The sequence below is a fragment of the Chinchilla lanigera genome, unplaced genomic scaffold (genome assembly GCF_000276665.1).
Source record: "Chinchilla lanigera isolate Chin_1 unplaced genomic scaffold, ChiLan1.0 scaffold00049, whole genome shotgun sequence".
Classification (NCBI taxonomy): domain Eukaryota; kingdom Metazoa; phylum Chordata; class Mammalia; order Rodentia; family Chinchillidae; genus Chinchilla; species Chinchilla lanigera.
Window position 1 is genome coordinate 5,094,327 of NW_004955450.1, and position 23,968 is coordinate 5,118,294.

The window sequence follows — 23,968 nt, forward strand, 5'->3', positions numbered from 1 at the left end:
CTTCCCAGAAGTCCTCAGTGTTATTGTAGAGTGCTGTTTTTGTCCTGTAGTTTTGTAATGTAACTTGAAATCCAGGATTGTGATTAGTCCTGCTTAGCTCTTGTCACCCAGGATTGCTTTTGCTATTCTGTGTCTCTTCTGTTTCTTTATCAATTTAGGATATTTTTCTTCTAGTTCTGTGAGGAATGCTCTTGGTATTTTGGTTAGGTTTGCATTACATCTGTATATAAGCTTTGGCAGGACTTCATACTGATGTTTTTAAAAAGCCAGTCTTACGTGGATCATTCTAGCTTTTCCTTTGTGAATCTGCAAATTTCCAGAGTGAGAAACCTTCCCCTCCTTTTGCCATCTATTTGTTTAGTGCTCATTTATAGTAGTGCACATTTATAGTAGTATCAGAATTGTTAACCCATACTTTTGTGGGGAAATGACTCTATTACTGAAGTACAGTCCTTAGAGACAGTTCCTTTTTGTTTTTACTCGTACATATCCCACTCATTTCCACAGTTGCTTAGATCTTTACCCTTTTCTCTGTCCTCCTTTTGCTGAGGTTGTTTTATGTATTTGTCCTACATTAATAGACTCTTGTCATGGTCTGTATTCCTTCCTGGAATCTCATGTATTTTTAATAATGTTTAAAATTTGTGTGCCTTATGGCTCACTTTTTGTGCTGAATTGGTTTTGATAAGAGCGTGAAGTCATATGTTCACCATTATGGCTTAATACGAAAGAGTGTCACTGGTCCGACCCTGTGATTTACTTATTTAACCCTTCCCCCTAAAATGCTGATGAGCATCGATCTTTTTACTGGCTGTTAGAGATTTGACCTGTCCAGAATGTAAGGTAATTTGAAGGTAATAGAATGTAATATTTTCACATTAACTTATTTTACTTAAAAGGTTCATCCATTTTTTTTGTGTGTGTGGTTTGGGAGCACATTTCTTTTTGTCTATGAGTAAGTGTTCATTGTATTGTTATACTGCAGTTTGTTTATCCATTCACCTTTTGAAGCATATCTCGGTGGTTTTAGTTTTGACATTTAGGGCATATACTTTTTCTAATTAAAATATTATGCATCTTCACTCTTGGCTCATGTGCCACTTTCTGGAGTTTAACCTTAAAGTCTTAACCAGCTGTGCATAGAGCATTTGTGTCTATTTGGTATAATTAACACACAACAGGGCCATAGTTTTTATGTCTCACTGCCAGGTGGCTCTGATTTGAATGTGTTATGTTCCTGCTACCTTGAGCTACCGGTGGTGTACACATGACCGTCCCATTGGGCAGCATGGGACAGTCTCATTTGGTGGTACAAAGCATCTGATGGGATAGTCATACGTGTACCACGAGTGGTTCAAGGTAGCAAGAGTGTGTTTGGATTTTGTAGCATAAAGTTACTTGTTTACTAGTTTCTGTCCATTACAAGGTGGCAGTGCTGTTTGCCACCTGAGCAGTGGATTCCTTTTTCTTATTTTTCTAAATGCAGTGTTTATTTTTTCTCTACATGTGACTGGACATTGCTTATTAACTTTAGTGGAATGGCATCCTGGTAGAAGGGGCAGAAGGGAAGTACCTTGAATTGAAAGTAGGCTCACTCATTGGAAAGTATTTCTCTGAGGTGGACTTTGGTTTCTGAAGGTTGTAATTTTGAAAGTCACAAAGGTCAGAGAACAAGTAGTGTTTCAGTCAGGCATTTCAGGTGATGTTTTAGTCGAATATTTGATACTACGATAACAGGATATCATGGCTGGTGGTCCTACTTTAAATCCAGACATTCAGCAAGTATGGAAGGAAAAGAAGTAGGAAAAGAACTAGGAATAAAAGGAAATTCCCCTAATTTGATTTTAAAAAGGTGTAAAGGAAAATCATACAACATACTTAACAGAAAGGTTGAAACTAGGCACTTACCTGAAATCCCAGCACTGAAGAGGTTGAGACAAGAGGATTGCTGTGAGTTTGAGGCCAGTCTGGGCCACATAGTGAGTTCACACCTGGCCTGGACTACATGGTGAGATACTGTCTCAAAAAAATTTACTGATCTGACATGCACTGGTGGTAGTAATATATTATCTTCTATCATTTTGTAGCTCTTCCTTTATAATCAAATACTTATTTGTTTTGTATAATTTGTATTGTCTACATAAAATTTTATGAAATGTTATATTTTTATTACATGTGCAAGTCCCTTGTTTCACCATTTCATGTCCATCAGTGTTTTAAAATTACGGAGTCTGATAATACTAATTATAATCAAGAGCTGACAAAATGAGAACATATTGGTAAAAATTGTATACAGGAGTTTGGCAGTATTCTGTACAGCTGAAATTATGTACAGTATAAACTGATAATTCCATTTTTAGGTTTGTTCTCCCAGGAACTCAACTCATATGCAGAAATATTCATTACAGTTAATTTTTTAAATGTGCAGAATTGTAAGTGTGTTTATAAATGGTACAAACATGGTGTATTTATCCTGCAGTGCCCTAGAGCAATTGAAATGAATAAGCTTGATCTAGATGATCAACATAGTTAGGTCAGTATAAAAACAAGAACTGAAATAGTAGGTGTCACATTCATGATAATATTTGCCTGTGGGGGAAGAATGAGAATGGAGGGAGTATTGGCTTTATCTTAAGGTTTAATATATGTGAATAAAAGTAAACATTCAATATATGAATAAGGACTCATTAGGAATATTTCTAAAACTGAAAAGTACCATCACTTTTTGGTTCTTGTCTCCAGGTTTTGGGATTATGATTGACCATTAAATGTTTTTGTTAACTGTTCTAAGCTTTGTGTATATTCTGTACCATGAAACATGTTTTTCCGTTCTGACCAGAAAGCAGACTTTAATTTAATAAGACCTATATCTTATTTACCTGTTCCTCTTCACCCTTTAGTGGAAAGAATTGAGGTGAATAGATGTCTAAATTCCACTTTGGCCAGCATTAGAATTGCCAGTTTTTTTCTCTGTCTCTGTTGTGTATTTGCTAATTTCATTAAGTTTTCTTTTATTTGGTTTTTTGGTGGGAAATTTCAATCTTTTGTCTGAAGTCTTACGTACTGCATTTACTTTTCTGCTGTCTAGGTTAAAGAAGAGATGCTGTTTGAATCATTAATTACAAGGAAGACGGTGACAGTGGGAGAAAAGCTTATTTTACCATACAAGCTGGCAGAGGTAGGATTTTTTTTGAAATAGGAATATTCTGGGTATTCTTAGATGTTTCTGTTTGTGTTTTTTCTTTTAATGAAATAAAAATGATAATAATAATAAAATATTGATTGAAATATGTTCTAGGTCCCTGAAATTTCAATGGATTTTCCACTAACTTGGAGACTTAAAATTGAATGTGATTTTGAGTAGGCTTGCATTTCTCTCCAGGCATCTTAATCTCTTCACCATTCTTAAGTTTTTTTTTTTGTTTGTTTTTCTTCCAGTACCAGCCCATTCTTAAGTTTTATATTTTTAGTATGGGGTGGGGGAGAGAGTAAGTAGAATAATAAACCAACAGTATTTGACTTAATTGTCTGTTCTTCTCAGGACAGTTTCTTCAGTTGTAGCCCAGCACAGTATATTTAGTTGATTTCCTTTCTTTAATTGTTGGTCACTTCTTTACAGTTCCTTTTGCTTTCCTTTTTTTGTGTATGTTTTCTGAAAAAGTGGGGTATGCTGGGACACAGTCTTTGTTTTGTCTTCTCTATATTTAAATCACCACTCACATGGCTTTAAATATCGTATGTATACTGAGTTGGCCAGCTGAGATTTGTTTTTAATACTCTCATACTCCAGTGTATAGAATAGGAAATTGATTGAAAGAGCCTTCTATAGAGTAATTTTATGAAAGTGATGAAAAATCAAATGATACAGTTATAAAATTAGGAACATGAGGTTAAAAGATTGAGAAGTGAGGGAATGGTTATTGAAATCTAGAGAGTGTTTTTAAAGCTGACATTGATCCATTTTTGCACCTTACTTGCCCTTGCTTACCTTGAAGTCCTTATTTTTTCTCTATTTGTGATCTCTTACTCTGAGAGCTCCTTTCTAAATAAAGAAGCCAAATCTTTAAGAGATTTACTTTTTTAAATATAAAGGTTTTGTGTTTTATATTTTCTTTTAGAACATTTTTTATCACAAAACATTCAAAACCCCCCCTGTGCCTACCTCCCCCCTCCCCATCTTTCCTTCCACTCATTCTTGGATTGAACCCAGGGCCTTTGGACTAAGCTACCTCCCTAGTGCTTTTTATTTTTGTTTCATTTCGAGACACCAAGTCACTAAATTATCCAGGATAGGCTCAGACTTAACGATCTTCTGAGAATGTCATGCTGGGATGACATGTGTACACTATTGTACCCAGCTTGTCTTTATTATTTTTTAAAGGAGCACTTTGGCTGCAGTATGAAGAATCAGTTGGGGAAAATGTATTAGTTTCTTATACCCATATAGATTAGCAATTTAATACAAAACAGATTCATTTTGACAGGTCCTGTGGATCATGATCTTGAGCATAAGTTAGTTGGGCTTAGGCCCTTGCTAGGCTGACACAGAGGTATCTGTCAGATCTTTGATCTGATGCTTGAGGTTCTCTTCTGAGCTTACAGGCTGTGAACTCATAGGCTGAGGATTTAGTTCCTTGAAATTGTAGTCCGGAAGTACTTGTGTTGTTGGCTTTCAGTCAGGGGCCACCCTTCCCAGCTCGAGGTTGCTTGCTATTTCTTGCTGTGTGGGTCTCTCCACAACGTGGCAGTTTACTTCTTCAGTGTCAGCAGAACCTCTGATAAAAGGACCCAATTCCTCTTAAAGAACATTCTCTTAAGTTCAGACCACCTAGAATCTGCCTTATATTCACTCAGAAATCAGCTGTTTTAGCCCATAATTATACCATTAAAATCCCTTCACCTTTGTAATGCAGCATAAGCTAATTACAGGAGGGAAATCCATCATATTTGCAGTTTATACTTAAGGGGAGAGATACAGGGAACAGGAATCTTGGGTGCCATGTTTAAAGGTGGGAATAGGTGTAGAGATAATGGGCTCAGAGGCTGTATAATGAGCAGAAAGATCAGACTGTCTTCATTTCCCACCTCTCTGGGGAAAAATAGTAGTGCTGTTCTAGTACACAGTATGTACATTTTACTGTTTGCTTTCTGGATGGTGTTAAGATACATTGATAACTTTCCTAAATGTAGAATTCTGGGGTCACATCTTTTCTCTGAGAAGTCTGTAAAGAATTTACATTTATTTTTAAGTTTTGACTATTGAACATAATTTGATACCATTCTTTTGTTTCTTCTGAAGGTAATTAAATTTTGGTTTTGTGTGTGTGTATTTTTTTTTTTAAGACAGGGTCTCACTTTGTAGCTCAGTCTGGCCTCAAACTTGTAAGTCTTCCCACTTCAGCCTCCTAAATGTTGAGATTACAAGTGTGTACCACCATGCTTTGCTAAATCTCTTAATTGTTGCTATTTTCTCTGTACCTCAAAACAGAGATAATAAGTGTGTTCCTGAAAATGCAAGCTCCAGAATAAATTCTTAGACGATAATATAATAATTATTAGGCTTTGTATTCTTCTAAGTGCTAGGACTCAATTCAGTAAGACGTAACTTTTTTTTATAAGTTGAAGTGCTTTCTAGACTGTGAATTTCCTTTAATTAATAGACATTTTATTTTATGTTATGTTATTTTTGCCTTTTTGATACAGGCTTTCACTATGCGGTTCCTGCTGGCCTTGAACTCATTTTTTAGCCCAGGCAGGGCTTGAACTCACAGTGATCCTCCTGCCTCGGCCTCCCGAGTGCTAGGGTTACAGTCATGCACCACCATACCTGGCCTAATAGACTATTTGTTTTAGAACAATTTCAGACTTAGAAAGATTGCAGAGAGGATTTCCATAAGCTGGAGAGATCTTGAAGGAAAAATTAACTTCCTAGTTCTATAGTGAAAGAATAGTTACTCATTGTGGGACCCAAGTAATTGTAGAGGTTACTGTGGCGACAAGCAAATGCAATTTTGGATGTAGTTGTGGTGGAATTATGTGTGTGTTCAAGGGTGGGAATGGGAGCAGTAGTCCACAGATACTAATGCACACTTGTTGCCAGATTTTTCTGCCTAGAATACACTATTCTTCCCCGTACTAGCTGGTAAGGCCATTTGTTTGTAAACTTCCCATTATACCTTCTTTCATATGGGAAATATATACTCTCACTTTTAGTAAAAATGATTTGCTTTTTGTTACCTACATTTTGTTTTTGTTTCATGGTAGTTTTATCCTATATCCCCTGAGTTGGACTTAATTAAGAATATATATAGAAAACTTCAGTTGTAGGCTATTGAGAGAAAATCAGCTTATTATTACTATTTTTTAATCAGCTTCTTATTCAGTATAGTAGGTTTTCTTTCTTGAATAAGAGCAAATATGGTGTCTTGGTATCTTAATTTACTACCACTTCCCGTTTGCACTCATTCTCTTTCTTGTCTTGCAGGCTGTGACAGTGAGGAACTCCATGGCTAAATCTCTCTATAGTGCCCTGTTTGACTGGATTGTTTTTCGAATTAACCATGCACTTTTGAATAGTAAAGATTTAGAGCACAATACCAAGGTAAAGATAACATTGCATTATGACATATTTTCCTCAAAACTGTTTTATTAAAACTGGGTAAAACATATATTTTAATTAATTAATTAATTAATTAAATCGTTGAATCAGGGTCTTGCAATGTAGTCCAGGCCGGCCTTGAACTCAGGGCAATCCTTCTGCCTCACCCTCCTGAGTGTTGGGATTATTTGCATGCACCACTGTGCCTGGCCAATACATACAATTTTAAAGTACATTATTATATGGAGGAATATATTATCCCCTTTACTTCTAGTATTTATTATCCTATTCACAGGAACTCTTCTGTCTTACTAGAACTTTTTTTGTGTCTACGTGCCAAAGGCATGTATATTCACAATTGCTTTTAAAAATATGAACACAATCATGCTGTCTGTATTGGCTCAAACTTTTATCTATTATCTCTTCAAATATATTGTGTTATTATATATTTGAATCTTTTTTAAAAAAATTTGTTTTTGGTACTCAGTATTGAACTTAGGACTTTGTATATGCTAGGCAAGCTCTCTGCTACTGAGCTGCATGCCCAATACTCACTGTTTTTAATAATTTTGTAATATATGATATGTACCATTAATCCCCCATTAAGTTGAAATTTTTTGTTTTATTATGAACACTACTATAACAAATTTTTTTTTTTTTTACTATCTTTGAACACCTTTCTCTAAGTTCTTCATTTCTGAATTTCTAAATTTAAGGATACTGTATATTTTTAAAAATTAAAAAAAAATTTTAGGGGCTACTGTTATAAAATGGTTTCTAAAAAAGGCTGTATACTTCTATCAGCAATACATTAAAGTGTCCATTTCCCTATTTTTACCATTTTGGATATTATCATTATTTACATCTCCTAATATGATATGAGGAAGAACTATCCCACTTTGTGCCATTCTTGCTATATTGATGAAAGTTGAGTATCTTTGTATGTTTTTTTCTTACCTTTTCTTTGTATTATTTCGTCTTTGTGCTGTTTTTTTTTTAAGGAGGTATTTATTGTAGACATTGTAGAAACTCAGGTTGATATGTGTTGCAAATATTTTTTTGCGCAGCTACCCTTTTTTTCCTCCCTTGTGCTACAGGGGCCTTCACACTAAGTTATATCACAACCTTTTTTATTTTTTATTTTGAAACAGACTCTCCTTAAAGATCTGAGTTACCCAGGTTGGGCTCTACTCTTTGATCTTCCTGTGTCAGTCTCTTTGAGTACTGGGATTATATGCATGTGCCACCATGCCAGGCTCAGTTACTTGAATGTGTTTATGTGACCTTATATTCAAAATTTTTGTGCAGTTAACTCTCTCCTTTGCTTTAGAGTCTTGGGTTTTATATATGTGTTTTTTTTTACTTATAAAGGAAGGCCTCTTCTCATCTATGATTATAAAATTTTCAGCATTATACTTTTAGAATAATTTTTTATATTTAGACTTTTTTCCAGTTGGAATTAATTTTTAATATGGCCAGATTATATAGTACATATTTGATCATTTCAAATCCAGTTTTATTTTCTCAATACCCTTTATGGACCAGTCTACTTTTTCAAACTGGTTAGAAATGTCATCTTCATTATTTAATCCTAGTGTCTTAAATGTAAAATTACTCATAACATTAATTTCTCATATTTCAAGTAAGCCCACAGCTATTAATTTAAATTGTAGCCTAATTTATCAAATTGACTTATTTTTGAGGAGCGTTAGTTTTATTTTTCTTTTTAAAGGACTATACTTAGTAGAATTAAATAAAATACTGTTAGTACAGACTTTCAAAACTTCTCTTAAAATGTATCATTATATTTATTATGTCAGTTTGCCTAGTATTTCTTAGCACCAGAGGAGAATAACTATTTTCATTCTGTCAAAATTGTTATACCAACTATATTTCAAGAATGGGATGGAGCAATGAAAAGAGTGTAATTATATGCAGGTATTAGAGCTTAATCTGTAGCATCTATAGTATGGATGTACAAAAATAAATTCTAGAAGTAAAATATCCAGAAATAGAAAAATAAACTCTATCTAGTCTAGTCTATTTTGCCAATCAGCTAAAAGATTTGAACGTTGAGGAGGCAGACATTGAAAATGAGGAACATTGCTATTTTTTTTTATAGTCATTTTAGAGCTGTTCAACATTTTAAAGCTTGTATTTTTTTAAAAGAAGAATTTACTTTTAACTTTAAGAAATTACAGTATTATGTATCTTGTTTGATCCTTAGTCTGTATGAGGCTGATTAAATACACTTGTTAAATTAGGTCTTCAATCAGTATTTCATTTTTGGGGATAAAAAGTAAAAATAGGAAAATTTATATGGTTTTCTTGGGATAGCCAGGAATAACAGGTTTGCTGAATTTTTACTTAAATACCCTTGTGATTTTTTCAGAGCCATTGTTTCCATTTCATCTTTGTTTTTTTTTTTTTTTTTTTTGGTTTTTCTCCAGTACTGGGAATCGAACTCATGACTTTGTGCTTGCCAGGCAGGTGCTGTGCTGCTGAGCTAAATCCCCAGCCCCTTCCATTTCTTCTTTGAATTTAGGGATTTCTGAGTTTAAGGATTTCTCGGATTTCTGAAATGAAGATAATAGACTGGACATTAGCTTTGTGGTTTGTACATTTCTGTAATGTTATACAGAACTTGGATGTGTTAAAAACTTGAATATATTTCTATAATTAGAATAAAAGTAAAATGAAGGTAAAACCAAAATAGTTATTGATTGTATTTTGTTTGAACACTGGCCAGAAACACTCTCTTTAGTGCTGTATAAGTGAACATTTGTTACTTACGAATATTATTGAATAAATCTGAGCCTTTTTAAACTAAACTTTTCTTTTGTTTTTCAGACTTTGTCCATTGGTGTTCTTGATATTTTTGGGTTTGAAGATTATGAAAATAATAGCTTTGAACAGTTCTGTATTAATTTTGCTAATGAACGTTTACAGCACTACTTTAATCAGCATATCTTTAAGTTGGAGCAAGTGAGTACCTAAATATGTGTACACTTTCCCTTCACAAGTTTTGGGGTCATATCATGATAAGCATTTTAAATCTTGTATTTTGATACAGATAGTATGGTGCTTACAGCATTATAAGCAAATGATAAATCAGAGCAGAGTTTTGGAAGCATGTCATGCAGGAACTTTCTTTAATAGTCACCAAATAGATTTGTTATGACAGTACATCCTTATTTGAATGCATCTTGGAATCAAAAGATGAATAGGTTTGTTTTGGGTTTTTTTTGGCGGGAGGGTGTTGACTTTTAATTGGTATATGGGCTTTGTCATGTGTGTAATGCTAAATATGCTTGTTTCATTGCTTTGGTCTTTTAGTCCTAGAATAGGATAGAAGAGCATCGTCTTGATTATTTTTGGCTCATTGCTGAAACAAAACACCTGACACGCAGAATTAAGGAAGGAAAGGTTTATTTAGCTCACAGTTTGTGGAGGTTTCAGTCCATACTTGGCTGGCTCCAAGACTGGGTGGCACATGGCAGAGGGCAGCAGTTCATGGCAGTGGAAGATAGCAAAAGCAACAACAGCAAAAGGGAGGAGCGGCAGAGAGCAGGCTCTTTCCCTCCTTTATATTGTATGCGAGCTATCTGCCCCAGGATGAGTGTAGCACTCACACTCATAATCCCACCTTTGGACTATGGATCAATCAAAAATTCTAGAAGCCCATGCCACAACTGTATGAGGCTTTGCGGGGGACATCCAGACACAAACCATAACAAGCATATTAATAAAATCTTGAATCAACACAGATTGTAGCGCCAAAGAAACAAGACAGTGTGGAGAGACCAAAAAATGTAACTAGAGATTTCTCAGGAGAATGTCAAATTTGATTTAGTATAAAATATGAGTTTTTAAGTTTTCATGAGAAGTTTTAGAGTAAAGCAGGGTTGCGCATGTGCGCGCACACGCACATTCCTATTCAAAAAAATTGTGGCTTTTAGGGTTAGGTTGAGATTATAATCCAGAATTTCTGTTTGTTTCTAAGGATGCGCAGGGAGCAACAAGGCTCATCACATTCAACTTAAGGGAAATGGGATAGAAAGACTGCAGTGGCTAAATTTATAAAACACGGAAGTGGGGGGCATTCCTTTCTGTCCTCATACTCTGTTATTGAGACTTGTTACCTTCAGACTTAGGTTTAAACGCTCTATTTTGCTTAGAGACTGTAATGACTTGCTAACAGTTTACATAAGAAGTATCAGTCCCAGCAACCTTGATGAATATTTAGTTTTAAATGTAACTGTTTAGCCAGATGCTACACTAGAGCCATTAAAAGATAATATTGTTTATGATAGCATTAGTTAAAATGTATGTAATGTTACTTACCAGGAAGGTACTATTTTTGTTCCAATTTTATAGATGATGCCTAAAGCCAGTATTCAGATCTTAACCCTGTGGGTCTTTTGTTTTTGCTTATAACCAAAAGCGGAGCTGAGGTTTCTTACCTAGATCTCTTGACTCAGTGTTGTGTTCTTTTAACTGGACCATGCTAAATATCTTTTTATCTCTTGCAAAAATCTATGTGTTGGAGGGGCAGGGGAGTGCATTTTGTTGACTGTGTTCTGTATGTTTTTCTTTTTGGTACCAGGAATCAAACTCAGGGCCTTGCACTTGCCAGCAGGTGCTGTGCCATTGAGCTACAACCCCGGCCCTGTGTTGCGTATTTTTTAGAGCAAAGCATCAGTTGCTCTGTGGATCATTAAACAGACTGGTTAAATTGCTTTTGAAAAGGTGTTTTCTTACTGCAAACTGAAATTACTATTACGTTTTCTAGAAGTCTAGATGTACAAGAACCATGAGAAATACCTTAACTGTAAACATACTCTGTACCAATAAAACCTTACAGTTAATGGAAAATGTATTCAAAACTCTTGAGATTGGGTGAGCTCATTTACTTGCTACCTTGAATATCATAATTTTGAATCTAGTGGTTATGCCTTCCATGTAATTTGTGGAAAGATTAGAGACCTTACATTTCGTTACCATCTCATTGTTCATTCTCTCTTTCACTTCTTCCCATGTTTTTGCACTAAAACTGGATTTGCTGTAAATGCGGAGTTCAGAGCAGTTTATTTTATTTATTTATTTATTTATTTCAGAGCAGTTTAAATACTGAGTGTCCTGTTCGTATGTGTAGCACTGATATCTGGTATATGGGTACTCATGACTATTTGTTGGAGTCACAAGTTAAACTGTGAAAGAAGACATTTTCAAGGAAGAAATTGGAATATTATTACTAGGGTTCAGTTCTAAATTTTGTCCAAGAGGATAATATAGGCACATAGGCTAGAAGAGAGTCGTAATAATAGCTGTGCAGGATGGTAAGTGCTACAATCACATATAAGGTGAGTGAATACTTAAACAAGGGATGCAGTTAATGAGAGCCACCTACAAGTGTGGATGGGATCCTAGGGATGATTCTGGAGTATGATTTTGAATGATGAGTTGCAACTCATTACATTGTCAGTAGGTAAAAGATATTTTTGGAGAAGGGAATAATATACTGAGGCCTTAAATATCATGCAGAGAAGATGCAGATATTTTGTCGGGGCAGAAGTTACTTGAAGTATATTTAGCAGGGGACATGAATGGGAACTATAGAAGATGGAGTGAAGGGAAATGAACTGGAGGTGAAGAGATAATCTGAAATAGTCTGGGTGCATGTTTCTGAGTCCTGATTTCAAGGTAGTGTGAGAGATAATGTGGAATAAGAGACAGGCTGAGATTTGAAAACTCCTTTTCTGTTAGCATTTATAATGTGGCTCTTTTTTTGTTTACTTTTTGGGTCTCAACTATCTAGTCCAGGCTGGTTTTGAATTCACTATGTAACCCAGGCTCAACTCACACTCACAGTGGTACTCTTGCCTCAGCCTCCTGAGTGCTGGGATTATAGGTGTGCACCATCACACCTGGCCGTTGCCCTCTTCTTTCCTTTACTTGTGCAGAATTAGCCTTCACACCCTTGATCCTTCAGTAAATTGAGTATTAATCCAATGCCAGGCATTGTGTTAAACATTGAAGATAAAAAATTTAGAGTGCAAGCATCTTCTCTGAGGAGTTTTCAACCTATCAAATATTTGTTTTGCCCATTCCACTTTTGATGATGTGAAACTAGAAAATTCTTACTAACTTTATCTTGGAACTTCCCCCCACCCAACAAAATGCATTTGAAGGCAGTGGATTACTTTCAAATAAGTAAGGGCCTAGATGAATGAAAAGGAAATTTCAGCAGGTGAGCCCAGCATTTGGTGCGCTGTTTCTTTGTTCTGACAGAAGGTTGCTGATTCTTTATGAGCCAGGCTTGAAGGTCTGAGGAACTGAGCAGAGTTTTTTGCTGATTCAAAAGCAAAGAGGAACCCTATGGTAACTTCTTTAGACTTTAGGTTGAGATTCCTCCAAAAGGTTTCATGTTAGGAGAAAAGATGAGCTATGAATAAGAGGATTGAAGTCTAGTTTACATGATCCTAGTTCCTCATTGAGTTCAGATAGTGTTGTAGTGTTCTCAGGCACCTGCTAAGAGTAGATTCAGTCTGCACTATAGGAAGAAATTACCTTCCTGTTTCAGTTACCTCTATTAAGAAAGCAAAAAAGCCTGGTGTGGTGGTACACCTGGAAAACAAGCTACTTGGAAGGCTGAGACAAGATTGTGAGTGAGTTCCAGGCCAACTTAAGCAAATTGTGAGAGCCTGTTCCAAAATTTAAAACAGAGGATATACGTCAGTGGTAGAATGCCTCTTAGTGTAATCCCCAGTACTGCAATCAATCAGTAATGAAAGAAACAAGTAAACCAAGGTGAATAAAAGCGAAGAGAAATGAGACAATTGGTAGTACCACAGGGGATCCAGGTAATATTAGCAAACATGGACTCTAAATAGTGTTACAAGAAAATTTTTTAGAAAGAGCAGCTTGGAGCTGTGCATGGTGGTGCATGCCTGTAATTCTAGCACTCTGCTAGGATCTTCGGTTCCAACCCAATCTGCACAATTTAGCAATTTAGTGAGATTGTACCTCAAGAAATGGGCTGGGAATGTAGCTTAGTGTGAAGGCTTTGAGTTTAATCCCCAGTACCACCACCAAAGAAACCCCCAAAACAAGAAAATAATGATTTTATTACAAACTATCCTAAGAAATCCTCAAATTTAGAAAAATACAGAACTAAAAGTACAGGGTAATTCATAATACAAGATGATTTGTAACAATTAGATACAGTTAAGAGACAATTAGTAAATTAGGAGATAGGCCAGAAGAAATTTCCCAACCATAATGAACGAATATTACACCCATACCCTAAAAGTTCATGTATGAAGATATCTAGAAATCTCAAAAACACCCAGAAAAAAACCAAAAACACAGTATCACTGAAGATGAAATAAGACTGGCAGTTAACTTTTCACTGAAAACAGCCAGAAGCTAGAGCACAGTGGGATATTTTCTTTAAAACAAGCATATTGTTTAGGCAAGAAAAAAATGAGCCATAAAATTCAAAGTAGGTGGTCTAAATTGATAGATTAATTAAATTAGACAAAGATAAAAATAGCATTTAGGGTTTTGTGTTTAAATTGAAATAAAATTCTTGAGGACAATAGTAGATAAGCTAGGTGAGGAGTAAATGGAATTTAAGGTTTTCTAACATCTTTGCATTAGCTGTTATGTTACAGGAAATTTTATTGCTATGAGGTATTTATAAGTTAAGGATATATGTTACTATTTCTAGGTTAGCCACAAAGTAGTGAAAGAATATAAGGGTTAGTAAAGAGTGTAAGTAAAGCAAAAATAATCCAAGCAATCTTAAAAAAAATTTGAGGGAAAAGGATAAAAAGAATGCCAAAGGAGCTAGGTGCGGTGATGCCTGCAACAGCCCCAGCTTCTTAAGAGAGTAGGTAGGAGGGTCACTTGTTAAAGTCAAGGGCTGCTTGTTTCTGTGAGCATCTGTTGCTGCTTGCCCATCAGAGTAGAATGCAGTTTCCATGGCCGCCTTGCTTCTTGAGACCTGATCGGAGAGGATATAAAATGCAATTTAAAAGCAGTATATAATTGACATACATGGAACACTTCACCAAAAGCTACAGAATATACTTTTTTTTCAAATTAAATCAAAGTGGACATTTACAAAATTTAATATGTTGGACCATAAAGCAAAGGTCAAATGTGCAAGAGTTGAAGTGACACACATTTGAATACCATAATGAAATTATGGCAGAAATTAATGACTAAAAGATAACTGGAAAATAACAGGTGTGATTAGAAGTTAAGAAATGTACATCTCAGTATCATAGAAGATGTATAAATTAGAATATATTTTGGACTTAATGAATATACTATGGGATATGGCTATGCAGGAGAATTTTAGAGCTGTTAGAAGACGTTAATTTTGATTATCAGTGATCCTTCCCAATCTTGGCAGAAGATCAAACTATATGAAAACAAAGGATTAAAAATCCTTCATGAAATTTATGAGAGAAACAGAGACAGGCAGGCAGACAGGCAGACATGGAGTCAGGATTATACATAGCCAGAATCTCAGTGGCAAAGAGGACATCATTGTGGATCTTACACATACTGAAAATGTAATAGGATACACTAAACACCTTTATGTAGCAAGCAGGGTTATCAAGTGTAGGAAAAAAAGAAATTTTCAAAACTGGCACAGAATAAATAGAAAATCTGATGCTATAGCTTCTAAGGGAGTTGAATATATAATTAGAAATCTTTCTGTCCAACATGGTAAGCCAAGATGGCTTCACTGCTAAATTCTGCCAACATTGAAAGACAAGCTACTGTGTCTGACACAAACCCTTAACATGGGATGGGAAAAAAGGAGACAATTCATAATATATGGCAGTTAACTTTTCACTGAAAACAGCCAGAAGCTAGAGCACAGTGGGATATTTTCTTTAAAACAAGCATATTATTTAGGCAAGAAAAAAATGAGCCATAAAATTCAAAGTAGGTGGCACAGAATAATATAATGTCATAACATAATATATGTCAGGGGGCCAATGTAGCATTGATACCCAGATCTGTCAAGAATATTATTAGAAGTAGAAATTCTAGGTGCAGTTTACTCATAAACATAGATAAAAACTTTTGAACAAATGTTAGCAAACAAAATCCAAGCAAGATACAAAAAGGGTAAAACACCAGAACTAAGTGGATTTTTTTCCACTTTAGTTTTACATGCAAACATGAACTAGTTTCATTGACATGTTAATAAAACAAGGAAGAGAAGAACTCTTAATCATTTCAGTAGAATGGTAGATTTTTTTTGTGCTGAATTGTCTCAACTCTTCTATTATATTGAGGAACACACAGTTATGTGTAGATCAGATAAATGAGTGATTGTGTTGCTTTATAACATCTGCTCTATGGTGACTAAAATCAGATGCTTCCAAATGAAATGAATGTGTCTCTGAAACCTAAATTTAGTCAAAAAGTCAGACAAAAGGAACATGTACTGAGTGGTTTTATTTAGATAATATTTATAAACAGATGAATTTTACCAAATACATTAGAAGCTAACATTGGGCACAAGATTCTGGATGATTCCTGGGAAAATCCTGATGCTTTCGCTACCTAGTATGTTTATTACCCGTACTACAAAACAGAAAAACTGTTGAGGCAGGCTTTCTTACTTTGATTTGGTGGTGGCCTTTATGTAACAATTTATTACTGAAATTGTTAAGAAAAATTATTTATCTTTTCTAATTAGAGTAACTAGTTTTAAAGTGAAAACATCACAGGGATGAATAAGAGTATTTCCCAGCACAGAGAAAGAATAAGAAAAACTGAGTGTTTTGTAAGAGTAAATTAAATAGGTCTTTAAGACCTGACTTTTGACTTTTTTAATTTTGGAAATTGACACTTTTTCATTGACACAAACAACAAAAATCTCAAAAAATGTATTAATAATTTTATTTTGCTAAAGTAAAATGTTTATGAATTGCATGATTTATATCTTTCATTACTGAAGGTGATAGTTTCCTGTCTCTCCCAAAATTCTATTTCATTAAGTTTATTGTTGAGGATTCAACAAATACAGTCCTCTTTGATGTTTTAGAGTTATGTGGGAGAAACTATTTTCCCCACATGTATTTTCCTTAATGGAGTCATCAGATACTATATGACTAAAACCCAGGTCTAAAGTTTGATTCTAGTGGCCTCAGAAATAGGATTCTGACCAAAAAATATGGTACATGTACTTTTTAAAGGAAAGTGATACACATTGTATCAAAATTTATACAACTGAAAGTTTGCATCCTTCCATTATGTGAAGTGAGGGTTGAGGGAACAAAAGCTTAGGCTATTCTTTTAAGTCTGATAAAAACTTTTCAGTCCTTGTTATTTTCTGCAAGATGAATAAATTGTTATTTTTTTATTTGGTTTTTCTAGGAAGAATATAGAACTGAAGGAATCAGCTGGCACAACATAGATTATATTGATAATACCTGTTGCATAAATCTTATTAGCAAAAAACCAACAGGACTACTCCATCTTTTAGATGAAGAAAGCAAGTGAGTATGATTTCATTTTTCAGTTTTGTTATTGGCCATTGGGTTTTTTATGTCTGACATTGAAGTTTTACGTTGTATTTTCAAATACAAAGCCATAGGTAAATTTTTTATATGTGTACATTTGTAAATAAATAGAGTGGACTTCAGTATTGAACTCCTTTTTTCCTTCTTGCCAGGTTTCTTTTACAAACTTTGGTGTTAAATTTGTAGATGTATATTTTTAGGTTGTGTATTCTTTCTTCTTGAGTTTTATATCTGAGATGTGTTTGCAATTCTAACATTTATCAGAGAAGAGTATCGTGATAAATTAGGAATGTTTGTTTTGAATGTGCACAGGTGGTTTTTTTTTTTTTTTTTTTTTTTTTTTTTTGATAAGTAGCCAGATGCCAACTTTGCTCTTTCTTGTTAACACTGTTCAGTACCTTAGACTTAAATATAAACTTCCAAATGTTCTAGGGCCTCCTCCTGATTATTCTCTATGCCATATAAAATATTACCTATAATTAAGGTAGCCTAAATGATGGAAAATTTGGATTGAAGAACTGAAATGAAGAGATGTAGATTTTTTTAAATGACTCTTGAGTACAATGTTTAGAAATTGAATTAGTTTACCTGATTTCTAGTTTAATTTTACACTCATTAAACTAGGATAGAAAATAATTACGTATTTATGTCATGGGTAGAATGACTTCAGGTTTGTGCGACAGTTTAAAGTTTATGCTTATTGTTCAGTTTAGTTATTAAAAATGACTTTTTTCCTCCATACACATCCTATTTTGTGTAAGTTATATGTCACCCTGTTACTGTGCCATAAACACACAGAATTGCCACATGCATAAAAAGAGTAAGCTGGCATAAGCCAAGCCCACGTGGTAGTGTAGGCCTGTAATCACACCTCCTTGGGAGGGTGACATGGGAGGATTGTGAATTCAGAGTCAGTCTTTGCAACTTAGTGAGACCCTATCCAAAAATAAAAAACAGATGGGGATGTAGCTGCCTGGAAGAGCACCCCAGGATCAATCCCTAGTCCCTCCCCCGAAGAAAGGAAAAAGATAGCAAAAGAGACAGCTAACAGTTATAAAAATCACTATCCACCCTAACCCACTCTGTCACTAGTATATTTCTGTTAATATAAATGAATTAAAATATACCCAACACAAATACTTTTATGTTTTGTCCAGAATTTTATGTGTGTTCCTGGTATTACTTTACATACCCAGAAATTCATATTATTTTTTATAAAATTGCAGGGTTAGTGTTTCCTACTCCTACTCTGTTTGTATTCCTTATTTCTAGTAATGAATTACTAGAATTTGGGAAATCTAGTAAGGGATTACTAAAATTTGAGACATCTAATAAGTCATTTGGGAAATCTTCAAAATCATAGGTAATTTTGATACTGTGTTGAGAACCATTGTGGTTAATAATGAAATAATAAGCAGTTCTTTTTCATTGAGGTATTTTATACTAACAAAAACATTTAAGCACTTCAAGTAAAAGATGAGGTAGTAAATGGTAGAGCTGAGATTCAAACTCTTCAGGTGTTTCTGAATAATAAGCTTGAGCTTTGAATAATTGCGTTAGATTGCTTCCTTATAATACTTCCTTATAATACTTAGGTGTCAGAAGCCTACAGTTTACCTCCCATCTCTATTAACTATCCTGTACTGATCTGTTACATTTTCTTGTATGCAGAAAGAAAATGATGATGGTAAATGATGATAGTCTATTATATGTAAGGTGTTGTAAACAGCAGTTCAGGCAGTGGGTAGATAATTAATACATGAACAGAGCAAGGGGCTTGTGTCCTTCCTGACATTCTTCATGCAGAATTTCATCAAGTGTATATTTCATTATACAAAGGCTATTTTTCTGACTAGTTGTTTCCTCACAGATGTGGATTTAGACCAGTGAAGACAGTGTCACCCCCTTATTGTTATTCAGAAGCTTTCTGGGTTAAGCCAGATGGCCTGAAATTATAGAGAGATAAATTTTGGCTAGTAAAAAGGAAGAACTTTCTAATCATTAGAGGTGATTAGCAGCTACTTCAAAAAGTAAAGCAGTTATTTATTAGAATAATCATTTTGCATCATTTTGAGGGTATTGTTGTAGGTAAGAGACTGGACTAGATACTTTTTTTTCCCCATCTAGACAGTGCTGAGTTTACAGGGGTGCACCTTCACACCCAGCTTAACTAATCTTTTAATTGTCCCTTCAATTATGTTTCTATATTCAGTCCTCTGTGAGAAAATCTAATAAAGCATAGTATTTTTCTTACTAGTCCTGTACCTCTGCTTGTAAGTGGACCATTTTTTTGTCATATAGGGGAGGAAAAATTTATCCTTTTCCCTCTTAGGGTCCCTTGCTGGGCCTAAGAATTATACCAACAATAGGACAAAAGCATATACATTTTTATTAGAATTTTACATATACACTGGAGTCCTCACATAAAAATGACCTGAAGAAGTGACTAGAGCAGAGGACTTACATACTTTTAGACAAATTATAACTTTGTGAATAAATATCAAGTCAAAGGTTTGAGGTAGAAGTGGGGAAGTGACTAAAAGATGCACTGGAAAAAATTAGTAGAAGAAGGGTTATTTTGATAAGTTAGTTTGTATATAGACCATTGCAGTGTCTATTTTCATTGGCGATTAGGGTGTTTTTAGAATAGAGAGCACATCTGTTTTTAGGGAGAAAAGAGATCAGAAGCCTTCATCCTCTGTTTCTGAGGTCCTTTTGACTCAAAGTAATCTGAAGGTGAAGGCAGCATATTTGGGGTAGCAGATCCTCAACTCCTTTTTTCTTTTATACTTTAATATCCCAGAAGATGCAAAGACATGAAGTGTTTTTCTTCCGCTGTTCACCTGTAAAGAGAGGTAACATTTAGGAAATGCTTTCAGGATTCAAATTTAGTATTTTCTTCCTAAAAATTTTGTTCCATGAGAAACATGTGACATGTGTCATTAGCATTGTGTGTAGTGCTCTGGAAGCATGAGTTTGGAGTTAGAAGTCTTGATTAATCTTTTCTGTGCTGTTCACTGGCTGTGGGATGTTGGGCAGGTTATTTTAGAATCTGTAAGATGCGGTATGGCATTGAGGAGGGTGGAATAGTGCAAGCAGTCTCAGTTAATATACAGAGATGTTAGCATTGTTACCAGTCTTGCCTATAGTACTCAAAGTGGAGCACCTTGAAGCTTGTTAGGAATACAGAAATCCCAGACTTCCAGCTCTTGCTGAATCAGATTTTGAAATTTGCCAGAAATTGAAGTTAAGTTGAAAGTGTTTATTTAGGGTAGCATTTTGTCATTCTGCCTGTTCATGAGAATTATCTTGCACAGGATACAGAATTAACACACAAAAATCAGTAGTGTTCCTGTACATTAATAGTGAACCTACCCATAAGAAATCAAGAAAACACTTCTATTCATAGTAGTTTAAAAACATTAAATACCTAGGAATCAACCTAACCAAGGAGGTTAAAAACTTCTAATGAAAACTACAGAACTCTAAAGGAAGAAACTGAAGAGGGCATTAGAAAAATGGAAAGACATTTCTTGTTCTTTGATTGGAAGAATGAACAGTATTAAAATGGCCATATTACTAACTATGCTTCATAGATTTAATGCAATCCTTATTAAAATACCAATAATATTCTTCATAGAACTAGAAAAAACAATCCTAAGATTCCTATGGAATCCGAAAAGACCCACAATAGACACAGCAATCGTGAGAAAAAAGAGCAAAGCTGGAGGTACAATAATACTGCATTTTAAGTTATACTACAAAGCTGTAGTATAAAAAACATTGTAGTACTGGCTCAAAAACAGAAATTTAAAACAGTGGCACAGAGCGGAAGATACTGATCTCTGTGCTCCTACAGTCATCTGTGATTTTTTTTTTTTTTTTACAAAGGAGTCAAAAGTGTGCATTGGAAAAAAGACAAATGTTACAGAGAAAAGCAGGTGCCCACTTGTAGACTGAAGCTAGACCCATGTCACTCACCCTGTACCAAAAGCAGGTCAAAACTGATTAAAGGTCTAAGTGTTAAAAACAGAAACTTTGTTTTTTTTTTTTTTTTTTTTTTGGTTTTTCTCCGGTACCGGGAACCGAACTCACGACCTTGCGCTTGCAGGGCAGGCGCTTTTTGCCGCTGAGCTAAATCCCCAGCCCCTAAAAACAGAAACTTTGAAACTATTGGAAGATGACAAAGGAAAACAATTGAAGCCATAGACATATGCAAAAATTTCCTGAATAGAGCTCCAGTAGCATAGGAAAGCAACAAATGGGATCATATCAGATTAAAAAAGCATCTGTACAACCAAGGAAAAGGTCAGAAGAGTAAAAGGACCACCTACATAATAGAAGAAAATTTTTGCTAGTTACTCTTCTGATAAAGGACTAATAGTTATAATGTATAGATAACTCATAAAAATTAACCCTCCCAAAAGCATACGGCTCAGTTAAAAAGTGGGCAGATGAACTGAAGACTATTCTCAGAAGAAAAAGCAAGCAAGTGTAAATGGCCACTAAATATTTGAAAAAACGTTCCGCATCTTTAGCCATTAGAAAAATGCAAATCAAAACAAAACAGCTTTAGTCCATCTTACTCCAGTCAGAATGGCTATAGTAAAAAGACACAAAAAATGATGAATGCAGGTAATGATATGGGGGAAAAAAAAACATCCTACATTGTTAGTGCTAATGTAAGGAATTACAATCACTATGGAAATAGATATGGAATTTTCTCAAAAAACTAAACTGAAATTCCATTTGATTTAGCTGTACCTCTCATGGTTATATTCCCAAAAGAATTAAAAACATCATACTACAATGATACATGCATACCTATGTTTATAGTAGTATAATTAACAAGAGCTAAGCTCTGGAAGCAGCCGAGATGCCTATGAACATACGCATAAATAAAGTAAATATATGTGTATATTCAACCATAAAGAAGAATGGAATCAATTGTAGGAAAATGGATGGAATTTGAGACCATCATGCTAAGTGAAACAAATCAGAAGCAGAAAGTGAAATATTGCTTGAGTTCTCTTACGTGGGAAACCTAAAGTATAAATTAGTTAATAAAATAAGGGAGAGATTGTAGGAAATAAGAGGGCTAACTTTTGGAAATAGGGAAAGGGATCAGGTGTCGAATTTAAGAGAGAGGTGGGTGAAGGGATCAGAAATGATCAGGATGCATGCACATGCCATTTCCTCAAAGTGAACATAGCTACTCTTATAAACATGCACAAATAAAAAATAAAACTGGAAAAAAGAACTAGGAATTTGGACATTTAAAAAAAAAAGAATTGCAAAACAAGTAGTACTAATGTTAGTACTAACCTGATCAGTTAATTCAGAATCAATAGGTAAAAACCTAGGCATTGGGAGTTTTAAAAGCTCCAGAGTTTCTTCTAAGGTGGCCTTTGCAGAAAGCCTTTGGGGAACACTGGGGAAGAGCTTTAAAATGAGCAGGAATGTCTGATTTGTTCATGTTACAAGCTCCTTTTTTTCCTGGTAACATGGTAAGTGTCTACAAATGCTTGTTGAATGTAGGACCTGGGTAAAGGTTGGTTGGAGCTTGCTTGCTTGCTTGCTTGCTTGCTTGCTCTCTCTCTCTCTCTCTCTCTCTCTCTCTCTCTCTCTCTCTCTCTCTCTCCCTCCCTCCCTCCTTCCCTTCCTGCCTCCCTCCATCCTTTGAAGAGAAAAAAACAAACATAACAATGAATGGGTTTCAAAACAGGTTAGTAGGACAGTTACAGTAGTTGATACATTGCATATTGCTGTCTTCATAGCATGATATCTTGTCTATACAATGTTAGCACAGAACTTTTTAATGAACTAATAGAAACTACCTGTGTAGCTACCTGAACTATCTTGTGTATACATACATTTTTTCCTTTTTCCCTTTCTTCCTTTCCCCCAATCACAGTTTGTCTTTTCTTTTGAACAGTTTCTTCCCATTTTGCAATATCTGTCATACATTTTGGATCTTACTTGTTCATTTTCTCACACTAGTGAGACAATACGATTTTCACATATGGATTTGATTTATTTCCCCTAAGAGTATGGTCTCAAGTTGCATCCATTTACCTATAAAAGACTCCATTTTATCCTCTTTATGGCTGAGTAGTACTCCATTATCAAAAACTCAATTTTTTTTTTTAAATTAACAAAATCTTAAGTTTATTGGTACATTTTAGATATACACAATGACCATATTCATCATAGGGAATTTGTACTTGTAAGTGATATATTTTGATTTCTCTTTGTTCCCAATCCCCTCTCCTCCCTTCAACCCCTCTTCATCACCCTACTTACAAAGCTTTGTTTCCATTTTATCCTTTTTTATCATTTTTTCCTTTTCCCTTCTTTCCCTCTAGTTCCTTTTTCCTTTTGAACAATTTCTTCTCATTTCACAACTTCGGCTGTACATTTACTTGTTTACTTTTTCACTTTCTCACACCAGGGAGACAGGGCAGTGTTTATACATGTGAGTCCAGTTAATTTCACTTTAGAGTATGGTCTCAAGTTGCATCCATTTACCTAGAAATGTCTCAACTTTATCTTTCTTTATGGCAGATTAGTACTCCATTGTAAAAAACAAAACAAAACATCTTTTTTATCCATTTCTCGGTTGACAGGCATTTGGGTTGTTTTTAAGATTTAACTATTACAAACTGTGTGGCTATAAACATTGGTGTGCATATATCACTGGGGTAAGATGTTTTAAATTCTTCTGGGAAGATATCCGGAAAGGGAATAACTGCGTCAAATAGGACCTTCAATCCTAGTTTTTTGAGGAATCTCCATACTAATTTCCCCAGTGGTTGCA

At 34.8% G+C, this 23,968-nt stretch overlaps 1 protein-coding gene across 7 annotated transcripts in view; it reads left to right on the forward strand.

Moving 5' to 3' along the window:
• The window catches only part of Myo9a (myosin IXA), a 207,138-nt gene that overhangs the window by 44,530 nt on the left and 138,640 nt on the right, over positions 1-23,968 (forward strand). For all 7 annotated transcript variants that reach the window (XM_013518986.1, XM_013518991.1, XM_013518987.1 and 4 more), the window contains 4 exons: positions 3,089-3,178; positions 6,485-6,601; positions 9,449-9,583; positions 17,006-17,127. In XM_013518986.1, coding sequence (XP_013374440.1) covers positions 3,089-3,178; positions 6,485-6,601; positions 9,449-9,583; positions 17,006-17,127 — 464 coding nt within the window. The remainder of the gene's footprint in view (positions 1-3,088; positions 3,179-6,484; positions 6,602-9,448; positions 9,584-17,005; positions 17,128-23,968) is intronic.